We start from the raw sequence: 22,962 nt of genomic DNA, 5'->3' as shown, positions 1-22,962 counted from the left end.
CCACAGTAAAAAGAGATAATCTTTGAAGACCTTAACTTTTTTTCTGAAGACTAACAGGGGTTTCAAGGGGCTTTTGTACATGCAAGAGAAAGTAGGGTTGGATAATGCTAGATTAGTGAAACCCCTGTTATATCATTAACCCACTTACAGTTATAGCTGCATCAAGTTGGTAACAGTCACTAAACTATCAACTCAACAGATCCGGCACTCGGAACTTGGATAGTAAGTTATCAAAGTAATTACCTTTCCGCCTTTGAGCTCCTCAGATTTTATTTCTGTTAAGCAAGATAAATAAGACATTTTAGGGAAGAAATACAGTTCTCGTTGTTCCGGTGTAATTGGTGGTTACAACACTGAGGCTGGAATTTTACCCCCTGCCCGCTCCGAATCAGGGCGGACGAGGCTCGCAGAACGGCATTCCCCGTTGGCCTTGGATGGGATCTTATGAGCCATGGGTGGCCAAGGTGGTAAAATTCCGGTCTTGCTTTCAAATTTAATGATATGAGGGATCCACTGCAAACATGAACAGAATCAGAATAACTTCTCAAAATGTTACACACAATTTTCAAGATTCTTTGTCCCAATTACTGGAGGATGCCGTAGGGCTTCTAACCTTAGGGAGCAAATGAGTTGAAGCATCTCCACATCATGGCAAAATGTTAAGCACACCACTGACTTAATGTTTTAACTCGAGCTCCCAAGACTGGTTGTGTGCAAATCCTTCAGGAGTGTCAGTTTGCCTCTTAACAATGGAGTGGCTCGGTGGCACAGTGGTTAGCACTGCTGCCTCACAGCACCAGGGGCCTGGGTTCGATCCCCGGCTTGGGTCACTGTCTGTGCGGAGTCTGCACATTCACCCCATGTCTGCATGGGTTTTCTCTGGCTCTTCTGGTTTCCTCCCACAGTCTGAAACACATGCTGGTTCGGTGCATTGGCCATGCTAAATTCTCCCTCGATGCACCTGAACAGGCGCCAGAGTGTGGCTACTCAGGGATTATCACAGTAACTCCATTGCAGTGTTAATGTAAGTCTACTTGTGACACTAATAAATAAACATTGAATGGTAGTGGCTCGTGTGGAGGTTTTGGGATTGTTTCATGGATTTCCCAGGCTTCCAGTAACTTGGCAGTGAAGGTAAGAAGCCAGCAGCTATGGGAGTCTTTCTGACTCACATCAGGGTACATGGCTGTTTGGGAGGTGACAATTCCAGCATTATCCCACCTTTAAACGAAGTGAATCTGAGTAGCAGAGAGGGGGAACAGTAGAGAAGGGGAGCAGCAGAGAGAGGGGCAGCAGAAAGGGGGATGGCTGAATATCTTTGACATTTTGGAACACAAAGGTTTCGGGAAGTGCTACACCAGCTTGTGCTGCTTATCTGCAATCGGTTTAAAGAAATCCTGCCCTCTGCTGAGCCTAGTGACCGTGCGTTACCAGCCGCTGCCAAAGTGACCACCACCCTCAACTTCTCTGCTCCCTGATCCTTCCAGGCTCCTACCGGAGACGTATCAGAATCTCTCAAATGCATAAGACTGGTGACTGATAGATTGTGGGCTGGGGCTGTCATTTTTGTGAACTTTGTCTGCCGCGTCTCCAGTCAGAATGAGCGGGTAATCGGAGTTGCACCTCTGCCTGGTTTCCCGTGGATGCAAGGCATCATCAACCGTACACGCCGGCAATCTGAGCAATGCCATGTCACCCAGGGGGGTCTATTCAACTGCAGGAGCTTCCACTCCATCGATGTCGTGTGGCAGATCAGAGGCTGGGAATCCTACAGCGAGTCACTCACCTCCTGACTCCCCTAAGCTTGTCCATCGCCCACCTACAAGGTGCAACTCAGGAGTGGGATGGGATACTCTCCACTTGCCTGGATGGGTGCAGCTCCAACCACACTCTTAAGAAGTTTGATACCATCCAGGACAAAGCAAAGCAACCCTGCTTGATTGGTACAAACATTCCCCCCACCACCGATGCACAGGGTGTACCGTCTACAAGATGCACTGTAGAAAGTCCTTAGGCAGCACTTTTCAAACCTATGACCACTACCATCTAGAAGAACAAGGGCAGCAGACACCTGGGAACACCACCAACTGGAGGTTCCCCTCCACTCGCCATCCTAACTGAGAATCATTGAATCCCTACAGTACAGAAGTAGGCCATTCGGCCCATTGGACCTGCACCGACAACAATCCCACCCTATCCCGGAAACCCCACATACTTACCCCGCTAATCCCCCTGAAACGAGGGTTAATTTAGTATGGGGACACATTGTCCTTCCTTCACTGTCACTGGGTCAAAATCCTACCACTTGCTCCCTAACAGCGGTACGGGTTTACCTACACCCCATGGACTGCAGCAGTTCAAGAAGGCAACTCACCTCCATCTGTTCAAGGGTAATTAGGGATGGGTAACAAACACTGGCCTTGCCAGCGATGCTCACATCCCGTACATAAATAAAAGATAAATAAAAATGTGCAGCTGGTACGCAGCCACATAAAGATCTTGATGCAGATGTGCTCAAGATCCCTGGGAAGCTGCTGTGATGCTTTAACCCCTGTGGAAATCCAAGTTTCTTAACCCCTTTGGACCTGGTGAAGGGATAGCTGTGAGGATTCAGGTTGTGCTGATAACACCCAGCTGAAACCCAACCAATGAAGTCCAGTAAAGCGACAATGAATGCCTAGTATCAGCAGATGCGTGATTGGACAAGCCATTTGTGTGTTGAAGATGTGCCTGGACTTGGAGTCACCTTTGGAAGGCCTGTCAGTAGAATCAAAGAATTCCTACAGCGCAGAAGAAAGTCATTCGGCCCATCGAGTTTGCACTGACTCTCTGACAGAGCACCAACATGTCCTATCCCAGTAACCCCATGTATTTACCCCGCTAATCCCCCTAACCTGCACATCTTTGGACACTAAGGGGCAATTTAGCATGGCCAATCCATCTAATCTACACATCTTTGGACACTAAGGGGCAATTTAGCATGGCCAATCCAGCTAACCTGCACATCTTTGGACACTAAGGGGCAATTTAGCATGGCCAATCCAGCTAACCTGCACATCTTTGGACACTAAGGGGCAATTTAGCATGGCCAATCCATCTAATCTACACATCTTTGGACACTAAGGGGCAATTTAGCATGGCCAATCCATCTAATCTACACATCTTTGGACACTAAGGGGCAATTTAGCATGGCCAATCCATCTAATCTACACATCTTTGGACACTAAGGGGCAATTTAGCATGGCCAAGCCACCTAACTTGCACATTTTTGGAGACTAAGGAGCAACTTAGCATGGCTAATCCACCTAATCTGCACATCTTTGGACACCAAGGGACAATTTAACGTGGCCAATCAACCTGACTTGACGCAACTTGTTTTCTTTTTTTAATTTATTTATTGTCACAAGTAGGCTTACATTAACACTGCAATGAAGGTACTGTGTGAAAATCCCCTAGTCACCACACTCCGGCACCTGTTCGGGTACACTGAGGAAGAATTTAGCATGGCCAATGCACCTGACCAGCACGTCTTTCGGACTGTGAGAGGAAACCAGAGGAAACCCACCCAGACACGGTGAAAATGTGCAAACTCTGCACAGATGGTGACCCAAATCAGGAAGCGAACCCAGTTCTCTGGCACTGTGAGGCAGCAGTGTTAACCCTTTTCTCCCTCTGTGTGTGTGGGTTTTTTCTGCTGTCTTCTCCTGCAGTGGGGGAAGGAAGGAACAGTCCAGCGAGTGGCTGTAATGGTGTGCGGTCACCTGGTGGGGTGCCAATGTGGTTGGTGGTGGCAGGCTTTCCAAATGAAAAATGTGCCAATTATACAAACAAATCCAACTCCAGAAACCCAGAGCAACGAAACTAAATGTCAAATGCTTGCTTGAAGCTGCAACACCTCATCACTCAGCAATGCAAATAGGACTCAAAAACCAATGGTGTCACTGACACCTGGTGAGCAAGCCTCATGGTTGTGAGGCAAAATGTGTCAGATCAACGATCATACAGTATGCAAAGTAGGAATAACTTAAGACAGTAACTCCAATCTACAGCCGGCAAAACATTTCCATGAAGCTGTATTTGACGTGATTTAAATTCAAAGGAGACACTTAATCACAAAACATGCATCAAGTTGCATCAAGTCAGATGGATTGGCCATGCTAAATCGTCCCTTGGTGTCAGGGGGATTAGCAGGGTAAATATGTGGGGTTAAAGGGTGTAATAAGTCTTCAGAGGCCCAAGTCCCTTCATCAAAATCCCTTTATTTACAATTCCAACAGCAGTACACAGAGTGCTTGCAGTCGGCAGTCTACCTTCAGGAGTGCCAGAGGAACTGACAGTCCCGGTTAAATACAAGGAAAAGATTCCCTGATTGGCCCATCAGTTGACTCCTTAATTAGGGAGTTCCTATTCCAATAGGCCAACCTCAATGACCTGATTAAAGTCATTACAAGTGGATAAGGTGGGATTGTTGTCAGTGCAGGCTCAATGGGCTGAATGGCCTCCTTCTCACTGTGGGGATTCTATGATTCTAAGTGTTGTTAGGAAGTTCCTTTTCTAACAAGCCAATTTGATATAGAATTGAGCCATACTTTACTCATGTTTCAAAACTGGTAAACATGTGTTTTTCATTGTAATTTACATTTTAGTAATGTTGTGTAGAGAGAGAGAGTGGGGGGGAGGAGGGGAAGAGGGGGAAAGAAAAAGATGAGCATTTTATTGAACACCTTCCTTATTCCAAAGTGATTTACTGCCAATTAAATTCTTTTGAAGTGTAGCAACTTTGGTCGTCCCATAGTACAATAAAAATTGGAAATGCATAGCAGGTCAGGCAGCATCTGTGGAGAAAGGCCCAGAATTAAAGTGTTAGGACATAAGCAATAGGAGCAGGGATAGGCCATATAACTGCTCAAATCTGCACCGCTATCCAATTGTGGCTCCATTTTCCTTCCTGTCTAGTCCTTCACTCCCTTGAAGGTCTGACCATTGAACTTCCATCAGAACTGGACAAGGTTTGAAGTGTAAGGTTTAATCTGGCTCCCATCCATCCATCTCTGTTAGCTTGGCTCAGTTGTTGCACACTTGCCTCTACAACATAAGGTTATAGGTTCTAGTCCCACACCAGGCTTGTGTGCCAAAAATTAAGCTGTTATTCCAAGGCACTACAAAGGGAGCGTAGCATTTTCAGAGATGAAACATTAAGCTAAAGGACCCCATCTGCCCTGCTGGGCAATTGTGGATATAAAAGATCCCCTGGTACTGTTGAAAAGGAGAGCAGGGTAGGAGGGAACAATAAAATCTGGAAAATCAAAGATCGCCATAGAACGGAATAACAGTTAGAAGTATAGAATCCCAACAGTGCAGAAGGAGGCCATTTGGCCCATTGAGTCTGCACCGACAACAGTCCCACCCAGATCCTATCCCTGTAACCCCAGTATTTACCCTAGCTGTTCCCCCAACTTACACATCTTGGGACATGAAGGGGCAATTTAGCATGGCTGGTCCACCTAACCTACCTACCTTGGGACAGACACCAAAGGGTAATTTAGCATGGCCAATCCACCTAACCTGCGTATCTTTGGACACTAAGGGGCAATTTAGCATGGCCAATCCACCTAACCTGCATTTCTTGGAACACTAAGGGGCAATTTAGCATGGCCAATCCACCTAACCTGCATATCTTTGGACACTAAGGGGCAATTTAGCATGGCCAATCCATCTAACCTGCATACCTTTGGACACTAAGGGGCAATTTAGCATGGCCAATCCACCTAACCTGCACATCTTTGGACACTAAAGCATAATTTAGCATGGCCAATCAACCTAACCTGCATACCTTGGGACACTAAAGGGCAATTTAGAATGGGCAATCCATCTAAAGAAACAGTAAGCCTTCATCAGGTGAAATTCCATATTCGAGTCTCAAAGTCGATCACATTTTCTGTTTAGATGAGGGAATAAGGTTTGTGCAGCATGTACCTGAACTGTTCTTTATAATTACAGCAAGAACTAATAAGTAAGTAATTAGCCATGGTCCACAAAGGACCATGGACATCTGTCTCAATTTGAGTCATCATTGGACTGGGACAATTAACTGTACATAGCTTAATGGGAGACCAAATTGCAAATGCGGAATAGAAATTAGCAACGACACATGTTCAGGTGCAGTTGTCATTATTGTGCTTGTGTGATAAAGAGGTGGCACGGTGGCACAGTGGTTACCGCTGCTGCCTCACAGTGCCAGGGAGCTAGGTTCAATTCCGGCCTTGGGTGAATGTGTGTGGAGTTTGCACATTCTCCCTGTATTTGCGTGGGTTTTCTCCGGGTGCTCCGGTTTCCTCCCACAGTCCAAAGATATGTGGGTTAGGTGGATTTGCCATGATAAATTGACTCATCGTGTCAGGGGAAGTAGCTAGGGTAAACAGGGATTATGGGATAGGGCCTGGGTGGGATTGTTGTCAGTGCAGGCTCAATGGGCTGAATGGCCTCCTACTGAACTGTAGGGGTTCTATGTAAAATTAAACATGTTGAGGAATCTTTTTGATGGTGCTTTGATTCTGATGGAGGTGCTACGTATTTTTATTTACTGGGGACCTATATTTGACAGCTTACAAAAATTAAATCAGATAAAGCAAAGGAAATATATATTGGGTTTGAAATTTTGCCAGGTGCTACGTAGCACATGATGTTCTTTAAAATAGTTTTGTAATAGATTTTGAGTAAGAGCTCTGATTATTACTGTAAGATTTAATCTTACTCCCATCCATCCACCTCTGTGCTGTCCTTTCCTACTTTGAAAGCAAGAGGTGCTTATGGATTTACACTGCAAGGGATCAGTGGATTTAATCTCCTTATTGTGCACACACTGCTAGCAGAGACTGTTCCGACTTTTAAATACATGCGTCAGGTGATTGCCAGGGCAGTTGCAACTCATTAAGCTGCAGAGTCAAGACACCCCACTGGCTGGCTAATCAATAACACCAATGTGTTCTGTAATCATGATACTTCCCCTGTGCTTTGATGAACTGCCGCTAGTTAAAGGTGTTAGTCGCAGAGAGGCACTCTAGAAAAGCTTTTCAACGCTTCAGAGTTTGATTAATTTGAATTTTAGCTCCCTCGGTTAGACTGAACTAGCTGAGAGGTATCACATGCACATCCGATGACAGATCGATCTGGCTGTTTAGATGTCAAGAAAGTTTATTTATTCGTGTCAGCTTACATTAACACTGCAATGAAGCTACTGTGAGTATCTCCTGGTCTGGCGCTTGTTCGGGTACACCGAGGGAGGATTTAGCGCAGTCAATGCACCTAACCAGCATGTCTTTCGGACTGTGGGAGGAAACCGGAGCATCCCCACGCAGACATGGGGAGAACATGCAGACTCCGCACAGGCAGTGACCCAAGCCGGGAATCGAACCCAGGTTCCTGGCGCTGTGAGGCGGCAGTGTTAACCACTGTGCCACTAGTGGATCTAACTATTCTGGTCCCATTTCCCAGCACTTGTATGTCTTGGCATTGCAAGTGCACACAGAATCATAAAATCCTGCAGTGCAGAAGGAGGTAACTTGGCCCATTGAGTCTGCACCAACCAGGATCCCACCCAGACCCTATCCCCACAATCTCGTGTATTGATCCTAGCTAGTCCCCCTGACACCAAGGGAAATTTAACATGGCCAATCCACCGAACTCGCACACCGTTGGACTGTGGGGGGAAACCAGAGCACCCGGAGGAAATGCACGCAGACACGAGGAGAACGTACAGACTCTGTGCACAGATAGCGACCCAATCGAACCTGGGCCCCTGGCACTGTGAGACAGCAGTGCTAACCACCATGCCACCATTTAAATGCTTCTTAAATATTAATATCGTATGATTTCTGTTACTCTGCAATAGAAAGGTTTACTCTCATGAGAACATTTTCCTTCACATAGTTGACTCTATTGTGGAAAAGGTCAATTTTAGGTATGTTTGCAGTGGGGCTGCTTCATAGCTATGTTTGAAAATCACTACATAATTGCATTTTTTTTAAAAGAAGAAAGACTTGCATTTTATAAGCAACTTCAGGCTGAGCCAAAGTGCTTTATAATTAATAAGATCACATGGAATTGGAGCAGGAGTAGGCCATTCAGGCCCTCGAGCTTACCCCACCATTCAGTAATTTGAAGGCTGATCTAATTGTGGCTTTTGCGCCACTTTCTTGCCTGGCCCTCAAAAACCCTCGATTCCCTCGTCAATCAAAAACCCATCTAACTTAGCCTTGAATATTCTCAATGACCCAGCCTCCACTGTTCTCTGTGGAAGTGAATTCCAAACACAGATGACCTTCAAATTCCTCCTCATCCCTATCTTAAACTCACCTGATGAAGGACCAGCGCTCCGAAAGCTCGTGATACCAAATAAACCTGTTGGACTTTAACCTTTAAACAGGAGAGCCCTTAAACAGACTTTAAACTATGTCCCAGGTTGGGATTACTCCACAAGAGGAAACATCCTCTTGGTATCCATCCTGTCAAGCCCCCTGCATAAATATTATACATCTCAATAATGATTTTAGATTATGATCACTGTTGTAATGTCGGAACTTGAGGAGCCAGTTTGTACACAGCAAGATCACACAGACAGCAATGAGATACTGGCCAGATGATCTGATTTTGTTGGCTTAGAGATAAATATCGTTAACATCTACTCATTCCCATCTCCAAATATGTCCTCTACGTCCGCCATGTAGAGCAAATGGGGCCTTCAATTTGCATCTTATCCCAAAGATGGTACTTCTGACAGTGCAGCACTCCCTCAGTACCAGAGTGCTAGCCCAGATGTTGTGCTCAAGTCTCCCAGGATCGGAATTGTCCCTCAAACATCTGTCTCAGGGGCAAGAGTGCTAGCAGATGAACACTGGGTGAGACAAGAGTGTAGGGATAGGAATTGTACCCCACAAACATCTGTCTCTGGGGCAAGAGTGCTAGCAGGTGAACACTGGGTGAGATTGGAGTGTAGGGAAAGGATAGTTCCACATCCAAAAGTAGATTCTGCGAAGACTTGATTTTTCTTCTTCCTCTGTGGTCTGTTCAGGACGTTACAATCTTCAAGCGTTCATGACGCGAAAAGATGAGATAATTCTTTTCCTTCCTAGGCGGGGTCAACGAGAAATATTTTGGTCCAGCAGCCATGATACATACAGTGGTCGCAATGCATCGAATTAGTCAATCTTTCTCTATCTTCATAGCTGAGTTTACATGGTCATTAATGCAAACCAAAATTCATTCCACTACTATCATCCCTTTATCCTGACCAGAACAACTTGATCGTGTCGAAGATGGCATGAACCATATCAACCAGGACATGAAGGAAGCTGAAAAAACTTTAAAAGATTTAGGGAAATGCTGTGGCCTTTTCATATGTCCTTGTAACAAGTAGGTACTGGGTGCTGGCTCTGATGTGTGGTGTCCAGCTGTCAAAGTGAATGTCCACAGTGTTCCTTTTTGAACTGTTTTTCTTTTATTTTTGTTGTCCTTACTTTCTCATCTGCTTCATTGTATGGGGATGTATCAACAAAACCAAAAAAAAAATCTTGTGTGTTTAATCAGAGCAACTGGAACGCATCGAAGAAGGAATGGATCAGATCAATAAGGACATGAAAGAAGCAGAAAAGAATTTGACAGATCTAGGAAAATTCTGTGGTCTTTGTGCCTGTCCATGTAACAAGTAGGTGGTGTCTGTCTGCCTGCCCTGCCCTGCCCTGCCTAAGCATCTGGGCACCCAAGGCTCAAATTAAGCCTTGTACAGCTCATCCACGCTTGGCATTAGTGGCAGGATGAGCGATTGGCATGCAGAGAAACTCGACTAGTTTAAGAGGCATCCATTTCATAGTGTAGCCTCTCCAGGCCGATCTAACGCATAAGCAAAAAAATCAGGCATGCTGCAAGACAAAGCCTCCCCTCTCGGTGTCACCCATGCAAGCGATGCCCTCAGCATGCACAGATAGCAAGCTATAATCTGGAGATGTGGAAACATAAGTAATAGATTATTACCAGAACACACTCAGTTTATCAACCAATGGATGTGTCCGAGAATGACCCATTTTATGTGTCATGTGATGTGGATAATAGTGTGCAATGTTCAGCTAAGCAGCAATGAATGAATTGGGTGCTGTAAAGGATTTTCGGCACTTTGCGATCTACCTTAATGTCTAACACAACCAGGTTCATTATTGGACGTCATTCATTGCTTGGGGGGGGAGTTTAATTTTAAGAAAAATGCATGCGAGAAGAATTTGGTTAGTGCATGTTACGGCACAGTCTGAACACAGTGTCAAACCCAGCAATTTGGACATCAATTGGTCTATCGTAGCCTCCATTCTGCATCATTTTGTGAATGGATAACCTTGTGGCCCAGGCATGTTTATCGGGACTAATATCTTTCACGCCTGAGTGTGTTCTCGTGTGTCACGTAATAGTCTATTAATTCAGCACACCAACTTCATAGAAAAGATGATGATACAGGATCTGAGCATGTGCAGTAAGTTGTGGATAACTGTGGATGGTTTGCAAACTCCCAAATCCTGAACTCTAAGCAAGAACAACGGGGACAAGTTGGCATTTCTTTCAAAGTTTCCCAAATATAAAGAATTTTTTTTCTCGCCCCCCCCCCCCCCCACCACCCAGATCCTTGGGAGTCCAGGTCACTCTCCTGAGGCTGACTCCGATGTGGTTCCCAGACTGGATGGGCCAAGTGGCCTCCTTCTGTACTGTAGGGGTTCTATGATAATCCAGCCTAATCCCACTTCCACACATTTGGTCCGCAGCTCTGTGAGTTTGGGCACTGCAGGTGCCTGGCCCCTTTTCAGTGGGTTGAAATTTTCTGTGCCTACGATTGTTTCAGGCAGCCAGTTTCAGACTTTCCCCCCACAGCCTTTGTTCCCAGTGTCAAGGTCATATGGTGCCATTGGTCTGATCATAGAACCATAGAGACTTGGAAAGTCCATGGTACAGAAAGAGGTCACTCAGCATGTTGTGTCTGCAACAGCCAAAAAGACCAATTGAAACAGTGGCACGGTGGTTAGCATTGCTGTCTCACAGCGCCGGGGATCCAGGTTCGATTCCCAGCTCAAGTCACTAAGCGTGGAGTTTTCACATTCTCCCCATGTCTGCGTGGGTTTCCTCCGGGTGCTCCACTTTCCTCCCACACTCCAAAGATGTGCGGGTTAGGTGGATTGGCTGTGCTAAATTGCCCCTTAGTGTTAGGGGACCTAGCAGGGGTAAATGCATGGGGCTATGGGGTTAGGGCCTGTGTGGTCGATGGCCTCCTTCTGCAATGTTGGATTCTATGAAAACTCCTTCACATAAAATCCACCATTTGGCACCCGTTCTGCTTGGTAAAGGTGGTGGAGGTATGACGGGTTCCACCCCCACTGAGATAAAAGCAAAATACTGCGGCTGCCGGAATCTGAAACAAAAGCAGAAAATGCTGGAAAATCTCAGCAGGTCTGGCAGCATCTGTGGAGAAAGAATAGAGACAATATTTCGAGTCTGGGTGACCTTCATCAGAGCTAAATTGTTTTAATGCATGGTGACATAGTGGGTGCCATTTTCAAGGCACCTGCACCCTACACCAGCGCTTTATTTTTTTCAGCAAAAGTCTCCCATTTTCGAACAAAATCAGAACATTCTGGAAATATTCGGCAGTCAGGCAGCACCTGTGGAAGCAGAGACAGAGTTGGTGATCCAAGTTGACGGCCATTCATTTGAACTGGGAAAAGTTAGTGATGCAGCACAGTGGGTAGCACTGCTGCCTCACCGCGAGAGGGACCCGGGTTCGATTCCCGGCTTGGGTCACCGTCTGTAAGGAGTTTACACATTCTCCCTGTGTCTGCGTGGGTTTCCTCCAGGTGCCCCGGTTTCATCCCACACTCCAAAGATGTGCAGGTTAGGTGGATTGGCCAGGCTAAATTGCCCCTTAATGTCCCAGGATGTATAGGTTAGATGAATTAGCCTTGGGAACAGTCTGGAGTTATGGGAATAGGGCAGGCGAGAGGGCCTGGTTAAGATTCACTGTTGGAATGTCGCTGCAGACTCAATGGGCTGAATGGCCTCCTTCTGTAGGGATTCTACGATAACTTAAAACAAGTTTGGAGGCTGCAAAAGTGGGGGAGGGGAGGAGAGAACAGAAGAGATGGGGTGGAAAAGAGGAAATACACGGACACACGAGATGGGAATGGAGAGCAATGAAGGTGAAAAGAGTGAAAGAGACCACATGAAGATCCCGCCTGAGAGAAGAGCAGAATTTCTTCACATTTTGTGAACAGAAGTGGCTGCCAAAATAAGCAAAGACAATGCCAGAAATACTCAGAGGGTCTGGCAGCACCTGTGACTGTTTATCAGCCTCTGTACTTGTATGTAACCTTCAATCCATCACACCTCCATCTTTTTCTCCTTTGGATGAATGGGCGGCACGCTGGCACAGTGGTTAGCACTGCTGTCTCACAGTGCCAGGGACCCGGGTTCAATCCTGGCCTCGGGTCACTGTCTGTGCAGAGTCTGCACGTTCTCCACGTGTCTGTGTGGGTTTCCTCCGGGTTGCTCCGGTTTCCTCTCCAAAGATCTGCAGGTTCGGTGGATTGGCCGTGCCACGTTGTCCCTTGGAGTCAGGGGGATTAGCAGGATAAATACGTGGGGTTACGAGGATGGAACTTGGATGGGATCATTGTCAGTGCAGGCTCAATGGGTAAATGGCCTCCTTCCGCACTGTAGATTCTATGACGCTGAAATGTTGGGCAAGACTTTATAGCCTCGCTCGAGCGAGACTGGAAATCCCCGCCTGAGATCAACGGACACTTCTGTTCTCAGCCCCCTCGCTCGTTCCGATTCCGTGGCTGGTGAGGGTGGTAAAATCCCAGCATCTATCTCTGTCTCTCGGCCCACAGATGCTGCCTGACCTGCTGAGTATTTCCAGCATTTTATTTCTGATTTCCAGCATCCGCAGTACTTTGCCTTTGTTCATTTCTGATATTTGCAGCAATAAGGTTAAAAAATAGACATTAAGAACATCCCCACTGCGACTTTCTTCAACTGTGGGTACGAGTTTCCCCAGTGGTCAGTAGCTAAGAGCCATAACTGTTACAGCTTGCCTGTCTAGGGAAAGAATGACCTTTATTCTAATCGAGCCCATGTGGAATATCTAAGAAGCATTATAATGTTTTATAACAAAATTGGTTAACAGTGAAACATCTGGATATTGTCATAAAGACCAAGCTACGTCACAAAACATAAATTCTGGACCTGAGTCAGCATTCACAAACTGATTCCTAGTATACCTGAATGGAATTTCACAAGATCTCCATTCAAATTTGCTGAAATGATGAAGGCCCTTTGGCCCATTCTTCCAAAATGCTACCCCCCCACTGATTTCCCATTGTGTTCAATAATTTGGACTCCTGCCTTGTCCTCAACCACCTGACCCATGGCACCAGTTAATCACCTCCATCGTGATTAGGGTTGGACTGCTACCAGTTGCCACTGTCCATGAAGGTTTCAGAATAAAAGTTGCAAGTTTTAAGGGAAACTCACCCAATGTGTCTCAAAATCTGTGGGTTAGGTGAATTCGTCACAGGAAATGTGTGGGGTGAGAGGGTTCGTCGCTTGATGAAGGGGCAGCGCTCCAAAAGCTAGTGACTCCAGATAAACCTGTTGGACTTTAACCTGGCGTTGTGAGACTTCTTACTGTGCCCACCCCAGCCCGACGCCGGCATCTCCAACTCAATGAAATTAATGAGATTGAATATCGGGTGGAGGGAACCAATGGCATGTTTTGCGAGCCCACTCAAGTGTCCCAAAACCAATAGTCAACCTCACTGCTAGATTTGGCTAGATGGCTTAGAGTCAGGGTGGTTTTTAAAAAGAGAGTGACCGTCTTCACACAATTAGCACAGTACGTGCTGCACATTTCAGACTCCTGATACTGCAGCGATGCCATGATTTATACCTTGCTGTAGCTGCACGCATGAGAACGGGTCTTTCTAGTCATACAAAGTGCACACGAGCTTTGCGAGTCGCGATTATTCTTTTTTTTCAGCTTGCGATGGACTAATTTCCTTGGTTCTGGCTTGACAACGTTCTAGTCTTGTTTGACTACCAGAGATCCATTCCAGTTGTGTGCTTAGTCGGTCATTAGTGCCCTCACTTCCGGTGCTTTTTATGCAAGCGAGTCAGCGGGGTAGTGGATCAGCCTGAATGTGCTTCATATCTCCTTTTCATGCCTAAGGTTCTAAGCATGAACAAGGTGCAAGGATTTACTCAGTGCTTTCCCTTCCCCAATCCCGATAGTCCACTGATTGCTTTTTTTCTTTCTTTCGCTGTCGCCTTTGTTCCACCGTACGTGTGTCTTCAGTTTGTACATTCGTTAACGAGGGGTGTGTGTGTGTGTGTGTGTGTGTGGGTGTGGGTGTGTGTATACAGCAGGCTTTGGTGTGTGGCTAATGTATAAGTACCGATATATTATCTCAAAATTCAGCCAGTATTTCCAAAACCGTCTACAAAACATTGGTAGATTGGTTCTGAAAAATATATCAGCAGCATCGTGGCTGGGAATACAAGCCCCCCCCACACAAGTCTATGGACCTCTGGCCCATCCGATGCATTCCTTGTGGTGGGTCCCACCATGGCGGGACTGGAAAACCCCAGCCCATTCCACCACAAGGAATGCATCGGATGGGCCAGAGATCCACCTTACAGCTCGACCAGCTATTCTGATAACTACTAGCCACCCGGTTCACAAAATCAAATTCCAGTATTATTTTGAAATGTTAATTTTAATTCGTTGAAAATCAAACTGCACGCTCTCCCGACCAACTCTTCTGGAAACACGACAGTCTGATTTCTGTCACGTGGTGTGCATGCTTAATTTGGCAGTCTTTTCTTTGTGTCTGCTAATGTTAGTGTGGTACGTCTTGTTCTATGTAACAATCCAAAGTTTAATTAAATCCATGTTATTAATAATGGAAGTAATGATTCCTATGTGAACCGCTGTGCACTGCAAACTGTTTGGTGCGGGACCTGGCGACACTTTTCTTGTCTGAACCGTGTGATATATCGGTATAATTTCCTAAAATATCCACCTGCCTGATGTGGTTGAACGCATGTCATCCCGGTCTGCGCCGTAGTTTCCGTGTCGATGATCTGTTCTACTTGTGCAGACTCAAGTCAAGCGATGCCTACAAGAAGGCCTGGGGGAACAACCAAGATGGTGTCGTGGCCAGTCAGCCCGCTCGCGTGATGGACGAACGTGAGCAGATGGCGATCAGTGGAGGATTCATCCGCAGGTAAGATGAGCCGTTTATATTCGTAGGCCCAAAGGCGTGGACTAAGCCATGACTGGTGCACTAACTGAAAGGGGCAAACCTTTCGGTGGAAATGGGCCAGAACCTTTAGCAACAGGAAGGGCTCACAATTCGCCACGTTGATCAGAAGGTTTAGCCCTCATGGATGGAATTGAATGTAACTCACTCGGGTCCAGGTCACTTCATGGTTGGAGGAACCTTGGTTGCTTCTGAGGAGGAGGCCCGATCAGATTAAGTGCCCCTATGTTATATCCTTACTTGAGAAAGGATATACTGGCACTGGAGGGGGTGCAGAGGAGATTCATTAGATTGATTCCAGAGTTGAGAGGGTTGGCTTATGAGGATAGACTGGGACTATACTCATTGAAATTCAGAAGAATGAGGGGAGATCTTATAGAAACATGTACAATTATGAAGGGAATAGATAAGATAGAAGCAGGGAAGTTGTTTCCACTGACAAGTGAAACTAGAATTAGGGGGCATGGCCTCAAAATAAGGCGAAGCAGACTTAGGACTGAGTTGAGGAGGAACTCTTTTGCCCAAACGGTTGTGAATCTATGGGGGAGATCTCATTGAGACGTATAAGATGATGAATGGGATGGATAGGATAGAGGTGGAGAGGCTCTTCCCGCTCAGAAAGGACAGTAGAACTAGGGGGCACAGCCTCAAGATAAAGGGGGGGCGGTTTAGAACGGAGTTGAGGAGGAACTTCTTCACTCAAAGGGTGGTGAATCTCTGGAATTCTCTGCCCGTTGAAGTGGTGGAGGCTACCTCGCTAAATATTTTTAAGACGCGGGTTGATGGGCTTTTGATAAGAGAGGGGATTAAGGGTTATGGGGAGAGGGCGGGAATGTGGAACTGAGCCACGACAGATCAGCCATGATCTTATTGAATGGCGGGGCAGGCTCGAAGGGCTAGATGGCCTACTCCTGCTCCTATTTCTTATGTTCTTATGCTCTTATGAATTCCCTTCCCAGTGAAGCAGTTGAGATTACCTCATTGAATGTTTTTAGGGCAAAGATAGATACATTTTTGAACAGGAAAGGAATGAAGAGTTATAGTAAGCGGGCGGCTAAGTGAGTCCACGAGAAGATCTGCCATGATCTTATTGAATATCGGAGCAGGCTCAAAGGGCCAGTTGGCCTACTCCTACTCCTAGTTCTTATGTTCTTATGTAAGTGGTGAGTGCCTGGTAGAGGCAGTAGTAGAGGCGGGTAGAATTTTGTCTTTTAAAAAGCGGTTAGACAGTTACATGGGTCATATAGGTATACAGAGATATGGGCCAAACGCAGGCAATTGGGACTAGCTCAGTCATTTAAGAGTGGGGTGGCATGGACAAATTGGGCCGAAGAGCTGTTTCCATGCTGTAAACCTCGACATTGTTTTCTTTAACTACACAGAAAACAAAATCATCAAAAATATAATATATAATTTCCATCACCATGATGGTATTTCCATGACAATGATCAGAACAATCGCAGGAAGAAACAGTGGATGGCATTTTCTGGTCTCTCCTGCTGGGGGGATCTTCCAGTCCTGCTAAAATCAATGGGAATTTGAATGGCTAGCCGCAGCTGTTGTGGGGAAACTGCCACGGCAGGACTGGAAAATCGAGGCTACGTTGGTTAAAATGTTGTCGGTATATAAGAAGTTTTAGAGACTGTTGAGAATGAAAGTTCAAAGGACAAAATCATATCAGCACAACCCTAACCTGAACCCCAACCCTAACTGTAACCCTAACCCTAACCTTAATTGTAACCCTAACCTTAACCCTAACTATAACCTGAACCCTAACTGCAACCCTAATCCTAACCCTAGCCCAAACTGTAACCTTAATCCTAGCTGCAACCCTAACCCTAATTGTAAACCTAACCTGAATCCTAACCCTAACCCTAACTGTAACCCTAACCCTAATCCTAACCCTAACCCTAACCATAACACTAACTGTAACCCTAATCCTAACCCTAACTGTAACACTAACCATAATCCTAACCCCCAAACCTAACCCTAACTGTAACCCTAACCCTAACCCTAACTGTAAGCCTAGCCTTAACTGTAACTTTAACCCTACATAGGCAGATTGCCGCAGTTATGTTTAACAAAATTCTCCTCTTATGCAGGGTAACTAATGATGCACGAGAAAACGAGATGGATGACAATTTAGAGCAAGTTGGTGGCATCATTGGCAACCTTCGCCATATGGCACTTGATATGGGCAATGAGATTGATACACAGAACCGGCAGATCGACAGGATTATGGAGAAGGTGAGATTTATGCTCTATCAATCTTTTAAAGATATTTGGGGCAAATATAGTAAAGCAAAATTTATTTATTAGTCACAAGTAAGGCTTACATTAACACTGAAATGAAGTTACCTTGAAATTCCGCTGTCATCACACTCTGGTACCTACACTGTTTGGGTACACTGAGGGAGAATTTAGCATGGCCAATGCATCCAACCAGAATGTCTTTCAGACTGTGGGAGGAAACTGGGGCACCCGGAGGAAACCCACGCAGACATGGGGGGGACGTGCAGACTGCACACAGACTATGACCCAAGCTGGGAATCGAACCCAGGTCCCTGCGTTTGTGAGGCAGCACACCACTGTGCCACCATACTGCCCTGTTGCATTCTTTGTAATGAGTTTCGACTATTTCTGAACTACTGGCATTCTTGCTTTGGCTTACTCGTGAAACATGAAATTGTGATAAATATTGTTGTGTGGGCTTTCTTAATGATAACGTCGTGTGGAGGGTCCAGGACTGGTGAATGGTGGGATCTGGACGCTTGGAGTGGGCAGGAACTGGGATATCGGCTCTGCTGCCTCATAGCGCCAGGGTCCCAGGCTCAATTCCTGGCTTGGATCACTGTCTATGTGGAGTTTGCACGTTCTCCCTGTGTCTGTGTGGGTTTTCTCCAGGTGCTCCGGTTTCCTCCCACAACCTGAAAAACGTGCTGGTTAGGTGCATTGGCCGTGGTAAATTATCCCTCAGTGTACCCGAACAGGCACCGGAGTGTGGCGACTTGGGGATTTTCACAGCAACTTCATTGCAGCGTTAATGTAAACTTACTTGTGACTAATAAATAAACTTAAGCTTAAATTTTAAAAATTTCAAATCCCAGTTGGTTAATCATCAAATCCCACAAGCAGTAAGAGTTTGAACATTGAACTATCACTTTTCCCATTCTCCAAAGCGAGGTTTGTGGCAACGAGAAGCTTTCACAAGAGAAATGGAGCTCAACATAATGTTTCAACCTCTTTGCATTTCCAACACATGGTGAAATGTGCCGTATCTGAATCTGCCTATATTGTGTGACAGATCACTGTCCTTGTGGTTAGGGTGTAAACGTTGCGGGCTATATTGCCAAGTGATTCATAGAATAGAATCATAGAATCCCTACAGTACAAAAGGAGGCCATTCGGCCCATCGAGTCTGTGCCATCGATAACTTCACCTGGGTCCGATTCCCATAGCCCCACACATTTACCCGGCTAATCCCTCTGACACTAGGGTCAACTTAACCTGGTCAATCAACCCAACCCGCACATCTTTGGATTGTGGGAGGAAACTGGAGCACTCAGAGGAAACCCACGCAGACACGGGGAGAACGTGCAAACTCCACACAGACAGTGACCCGAGTCGGGAGTTGAACCCAGGTCCCTGAAGCTGTGATAAAGCAGTGCTGACCACTATGCCGCTGTAAAAGGTGTAAAAAGTTTAATGTTGGCACAAAACGTGCAGACTCCACACCGACAATGTGCTGGCTTGGCCAGCGAGGCTCACATCCCATAAAAGAATTGATGTGGTTGTTTGAAATTTGGCATTCTTGCATTTGTCCTGATGACTGCAAGATGAAACACTTTTGGCAGTAGGTCTCTCTTTTCAGCAGCAGGTCTCTCTTTTCAGCAGCATGCAGGGAACCTGCTGGAAACCCTACAGTGCAGAAGGAGGCTATTCAGCCCATCATGTCTGCACCGACCATAATCCCACCCAGGCCCCAACCCAGCAACCCCAGATAATTACCCCACTAATTCCTCCATTGGACTCAACCTGAGACACTAAGGGGCAATTTAGGACAGCCAATCAACCTAACACGCACATCTTTGGAGTGGGGGAGGAAGCTGGAGCACCCAGGGAAAACCCACACAGACACAGGGAGAATGTGCAAATTCCACACAGACAGTGACCCGAGCCGGGAATCGATCCCAGGTGCCTGGAGCTGTGAGGCAGCAGTGCTAACCACTGTGCCACCCAAGCGTATGATTGTCAACAGAATGATCAATAAGCCTCCCCGTTCGTTAATGCTCCTTTAAGGTATTTTCTCCAGCAGTGTCCAGAAGAACAATCTTGAGTTCCTGGAGGATTGGCAGCCTTGTATTGTGCGGCTGTTTCGCTGCCTTTTGGTCTGCAGCAGGGGACAGTGAAACATCTGCACACATTGCAAAGGGGCAGCTGCTATGTGCCACTGCTCGGGAATGCTACACTGGGCTGCTCCAGTGTGCTGCCCCTCTGCGATTTACCATTATATCAGCATCAGCAGCACTTGTGTCCTGTTAATTGAACACTTCTTATCGAGCACTTGCTTGGGAATCAGACGTTTGCATACAGAGTTTGTGGAGGCGCAGATTTGATCCTCATATCCTCTGCGCTGTTGACTCAAAGGGAAAGATTGGGTAAATTGAATTGTTTGCTTTCATGAACGAGCTGTTCTGAGTTGGAAGCGAGCGTGGTGAAGGGGCTGAGATTGATTTATATTGAATGGCTGTTCCGCCTGGCTGGGGGAATCCAGCATGGTGGGTTGGAGTTCAGGGGTTAGTGGAGAGGAGGTGGGGGGGGAGGTGGGCTGCAGAACCCCGCGGATATTGCAGTCCCTGAACGTCCGAGGGGACCGGACGTTTAGGGCTGAGGTGGGGAGATACTTGCCAAAAACCTCAGACCTTGCCCCCACGGCCAGGATTCTCCAGTCCCGCTGCAGTCAATGGAGTTTTGGCCGTGCGTCAAGTTCTCCATTCTCGCTGGCAGAGAGGCTCATTTTTACACTCAGAGTGGCGAATCTTTGGAAATCTCTACCCTCCGTGCATGCTCAGTCATTGACTATGTTCAAGACAGGGGCCCGAGAGAATATTTTCACTGAAGGAATTAAGGGACATGAAATAGGGCAGCACGGTGGCACAGCGGGTTAGCACTGCTGCCTCAAAGCGCCAGGGATCCAGGTTCGATTCCTGGCTTGGGTCACTGTCTGTGCAGAGTCTGTACATTCTCCCTGTGTCTGCATGGGTTTCCTCCGGGTGATCCAGTTTCCTCCCACAGTCTGAATGATGTGCTAGTTAGGCTGCGTTGGCCGTGCTAAATTCTCCCTCAGTGTACCGGAACAGGGGATTTTCACAGTAACTTAGTTGCGGAGTTAAAGTAAGCCTGCTTGTGACACTAGTAAATAAACTTTAATGTGGGAAGATGGAGCTGAGTGGAGGACTCAGCTGCTTATTGAATGGTGAAGCAGGCTCAGAGGGGCATATGGCCTACTTTAGCTCCTATTTCTAATGTTCTTGACTATCCTAATAATATTCTGTGCCTCTGGCTTAATTATTCTTCCTATCAGTATTTTGGTGTTGTGCTGTTTGTTTGCCTTTCCGCTGCTGAATTACTGTGTGCATTTTTGTTTTTACATTTTAGGCCGAATCCAATAAAACCAGGATTGATGAAGCTAACCAGCGTGCGACAAAGATGTTAGGCAGTGGTTAAACCCTGCAGGAAAGTGCACTATTCCCTGGCACTCTTCAGAGAGCAGCGTACAATTTGATTTTTGTTTTGTGGTATTTACTGAATAGGTTTGCACACACGCACACACACGACAGACCCAGTGTAAGAGTTGCCCCGTGTAGCTTGTCATTTTTCCAACCAGAACAACTGAATTATTTATTACTTAGGCAAATCGTTTTTCCAAAGGATGTATATAGGGCTTTTAGCTCACTCGTGACATGTTTCTTCCTTTCGTTTTTATTTTTAATTATCTGAGTTTGCTTCGTAAGGTAGGACAAAAAAAAAGCCGTTTTCTTTTTAAATGCAGGATGTACAGTATTGTCCTCGTGAACTGTGTCACTACATTACTGCCATTTTCCTGAGGGTGTCGTGATGGTAAAAAAAAAATGCATAGTAAAAGGAAAACTTTTATGTCTTATGTTCATTTCACAGAAGCATTCTAACTTAACGTCAAAGGAAGTGTGGTGTATGTAACTGTTATCGTCCTTGCACTGAGGTGATGTACTCAAACAAATTATGCATGATACTAACCGTGAGACCTTCTGCTAAAAACGCTCTAAAACGTGGCAGTGGTGCCCTGGCAAAGCATGCTCAGTATTGGGACGCAGTTGATACTAGGTTATACCTGCAAAGTCTACAGTCGTGCCACATTTTAAGTTCTAGCAACAGAACTGTGGGCACAGTGCACAATAAGGATAAAGCGTTTCACTCAATGGACAATTTCTGCATATGGGGTTGGCTCAAAACTTGATGCCAGATCAATACACATTGGCTTAGTGGTTAGACATTCTACCCACAAGATTCAGAAGCTGCTAATGGTAATTAAACCCGATGGGAGGATTGCACTAATAGGGGAAAATAGTTGTGTACATAGGCCTGAACATTTCTGAAAGATATGTAGTTTTTATAAAGAAATTGTATTTTGTTTGTTATTACCCTGTGTGTTTTGTAAAGGTTTCTCGTTGCTTTATGTATTTAGGGCTATGCACAGCAAATAGCTGGACGGCGTAGTTAACGAAATGACTAAACACAAGTAGCAAAAACTGTTGAGATAAATGTCATTGTGGCATGTAACACAGAGTTCCTTCTGCCTCCTGTCAGTTTGTGAAGTGGTTAATGTTTTGTAGCGAGCTAAAATGATTAAAAAATGACAAACCTTAAGCTATGTGCAGTTTATTGCCCTCGAAACTTTCTGGAAAAATCTATGACGCACATTGAGGCAGTTTTAATCTCTTTGATCCCACGGGCAGAAGAGTTCCTTTGTACATCACATGTAACAAAACCAGAAATCTCATTATAAAGGGCATGTCCACTGTTTTGCAGTACTTAACACACAACAGAAATCTCCCTATGTGATCTAAACTAGTTATTATATCCACTGGTAGAACATTTTCCAATTCTTTTCAAGATTATCTGACGTGTTGTGGAGATCCTTTGAGCTCCTTGCCAAAACATTATCATGTACCAGCAGATACCAATTTCCAACACCTTAGAATCATGGCCATAGAATCATAGAATCCCTCCAATACAGACCAAGGAAGAAACCGCAGGCAATACAGGCAAGCGTAACAATCTGCAAGAAACATCCAATCTTTGATTTTGATTTGATTTCACTTGATTTGATTTATTATTGTCACAGGTATTAGCATACAATGAAAAGTATTGTTTCTTGAGCGCTATACAGACAAAGCATACTGTTCATAGAGACGGAAAGGAGAGACAGCAGAATGTAGTGTTACAGTTATAGCTAGGGTGTAGAAAAAGATCAACTTAATGCAGGGTAGGCCCATTCAAAAGTCTGATGACTTCTGCAGGGAAGAAGCTGTTCTTGAATCGGTGGGTGCGTGACCTTTTGTATCTTTTCCTC

The 22,962-nt window shown here is 45.7% G+C and overlaps 1 protein-coding gene across 2 annotated transcripts in view; it reads left to right on the top strand.

Annotated features, from left to right (window-relative positions):
- LOC145350758 (synaptosomal-associated protein 25) overlaps nucleotides 1-22,256 on the top strand; it is a 118,179-nt gene extending 95,923 nt beyond the window's left edge. The window contains exons 5-8 of one of the 2 annotated variants that reach the window (XM_080200022.1): nucleotides 9,294-9,411; nucleotides 15,189-15,314; nucleotides 17,453-17,597; nucleotides 21,009-22,256. In XM_080200022.1, coding sequence (XP_080056148.1) covers nucleotides 9,294-9,411; nucleotides 15,189-15,314; nucleotides 17,453-17,597; nucleotides 21,009-21,077 — 458 coding nt within the window. In that variant the 3' untranslated portion in view covers nucleotides 21,078-22,256. Of the gene's footprint in view, nucleotides 1-9,293; nucleotides 9,412-9,585; nucleotides 9,704-15,188; nucleotides 15,315-17,452; nucleotides 17,598-21,008 lie in introns of both variants that reach the window. The other variant, XM_080200021.1, reaches the window with a different exon arrangement.
- Nucleotides 22,257-22,962: the final 706 nt, after the last annotated feature.

Source organism: Carcharhinus amblyrhynchos, chromosome 12 (assembly GCF_965287045.1).
Source record: "Carcharhinus amblyrhynchos chromosome 12, sCarAmb.v2.hapA, whole genome shotgun sequence".
Taxonomy (NCBI): Eukaryota; Metazoa; Chordata; class Chondrichthyes; order Carcharhiniformes; family Carcharhinidae; genus Carcharhinus; species Carcharhinus amblyrhynchos.
The sequence above is the reverse complement of the archived record's forward strand: the minus strand, read 5'-3'. Positions and strand labels throughout refer to the sequence as shown.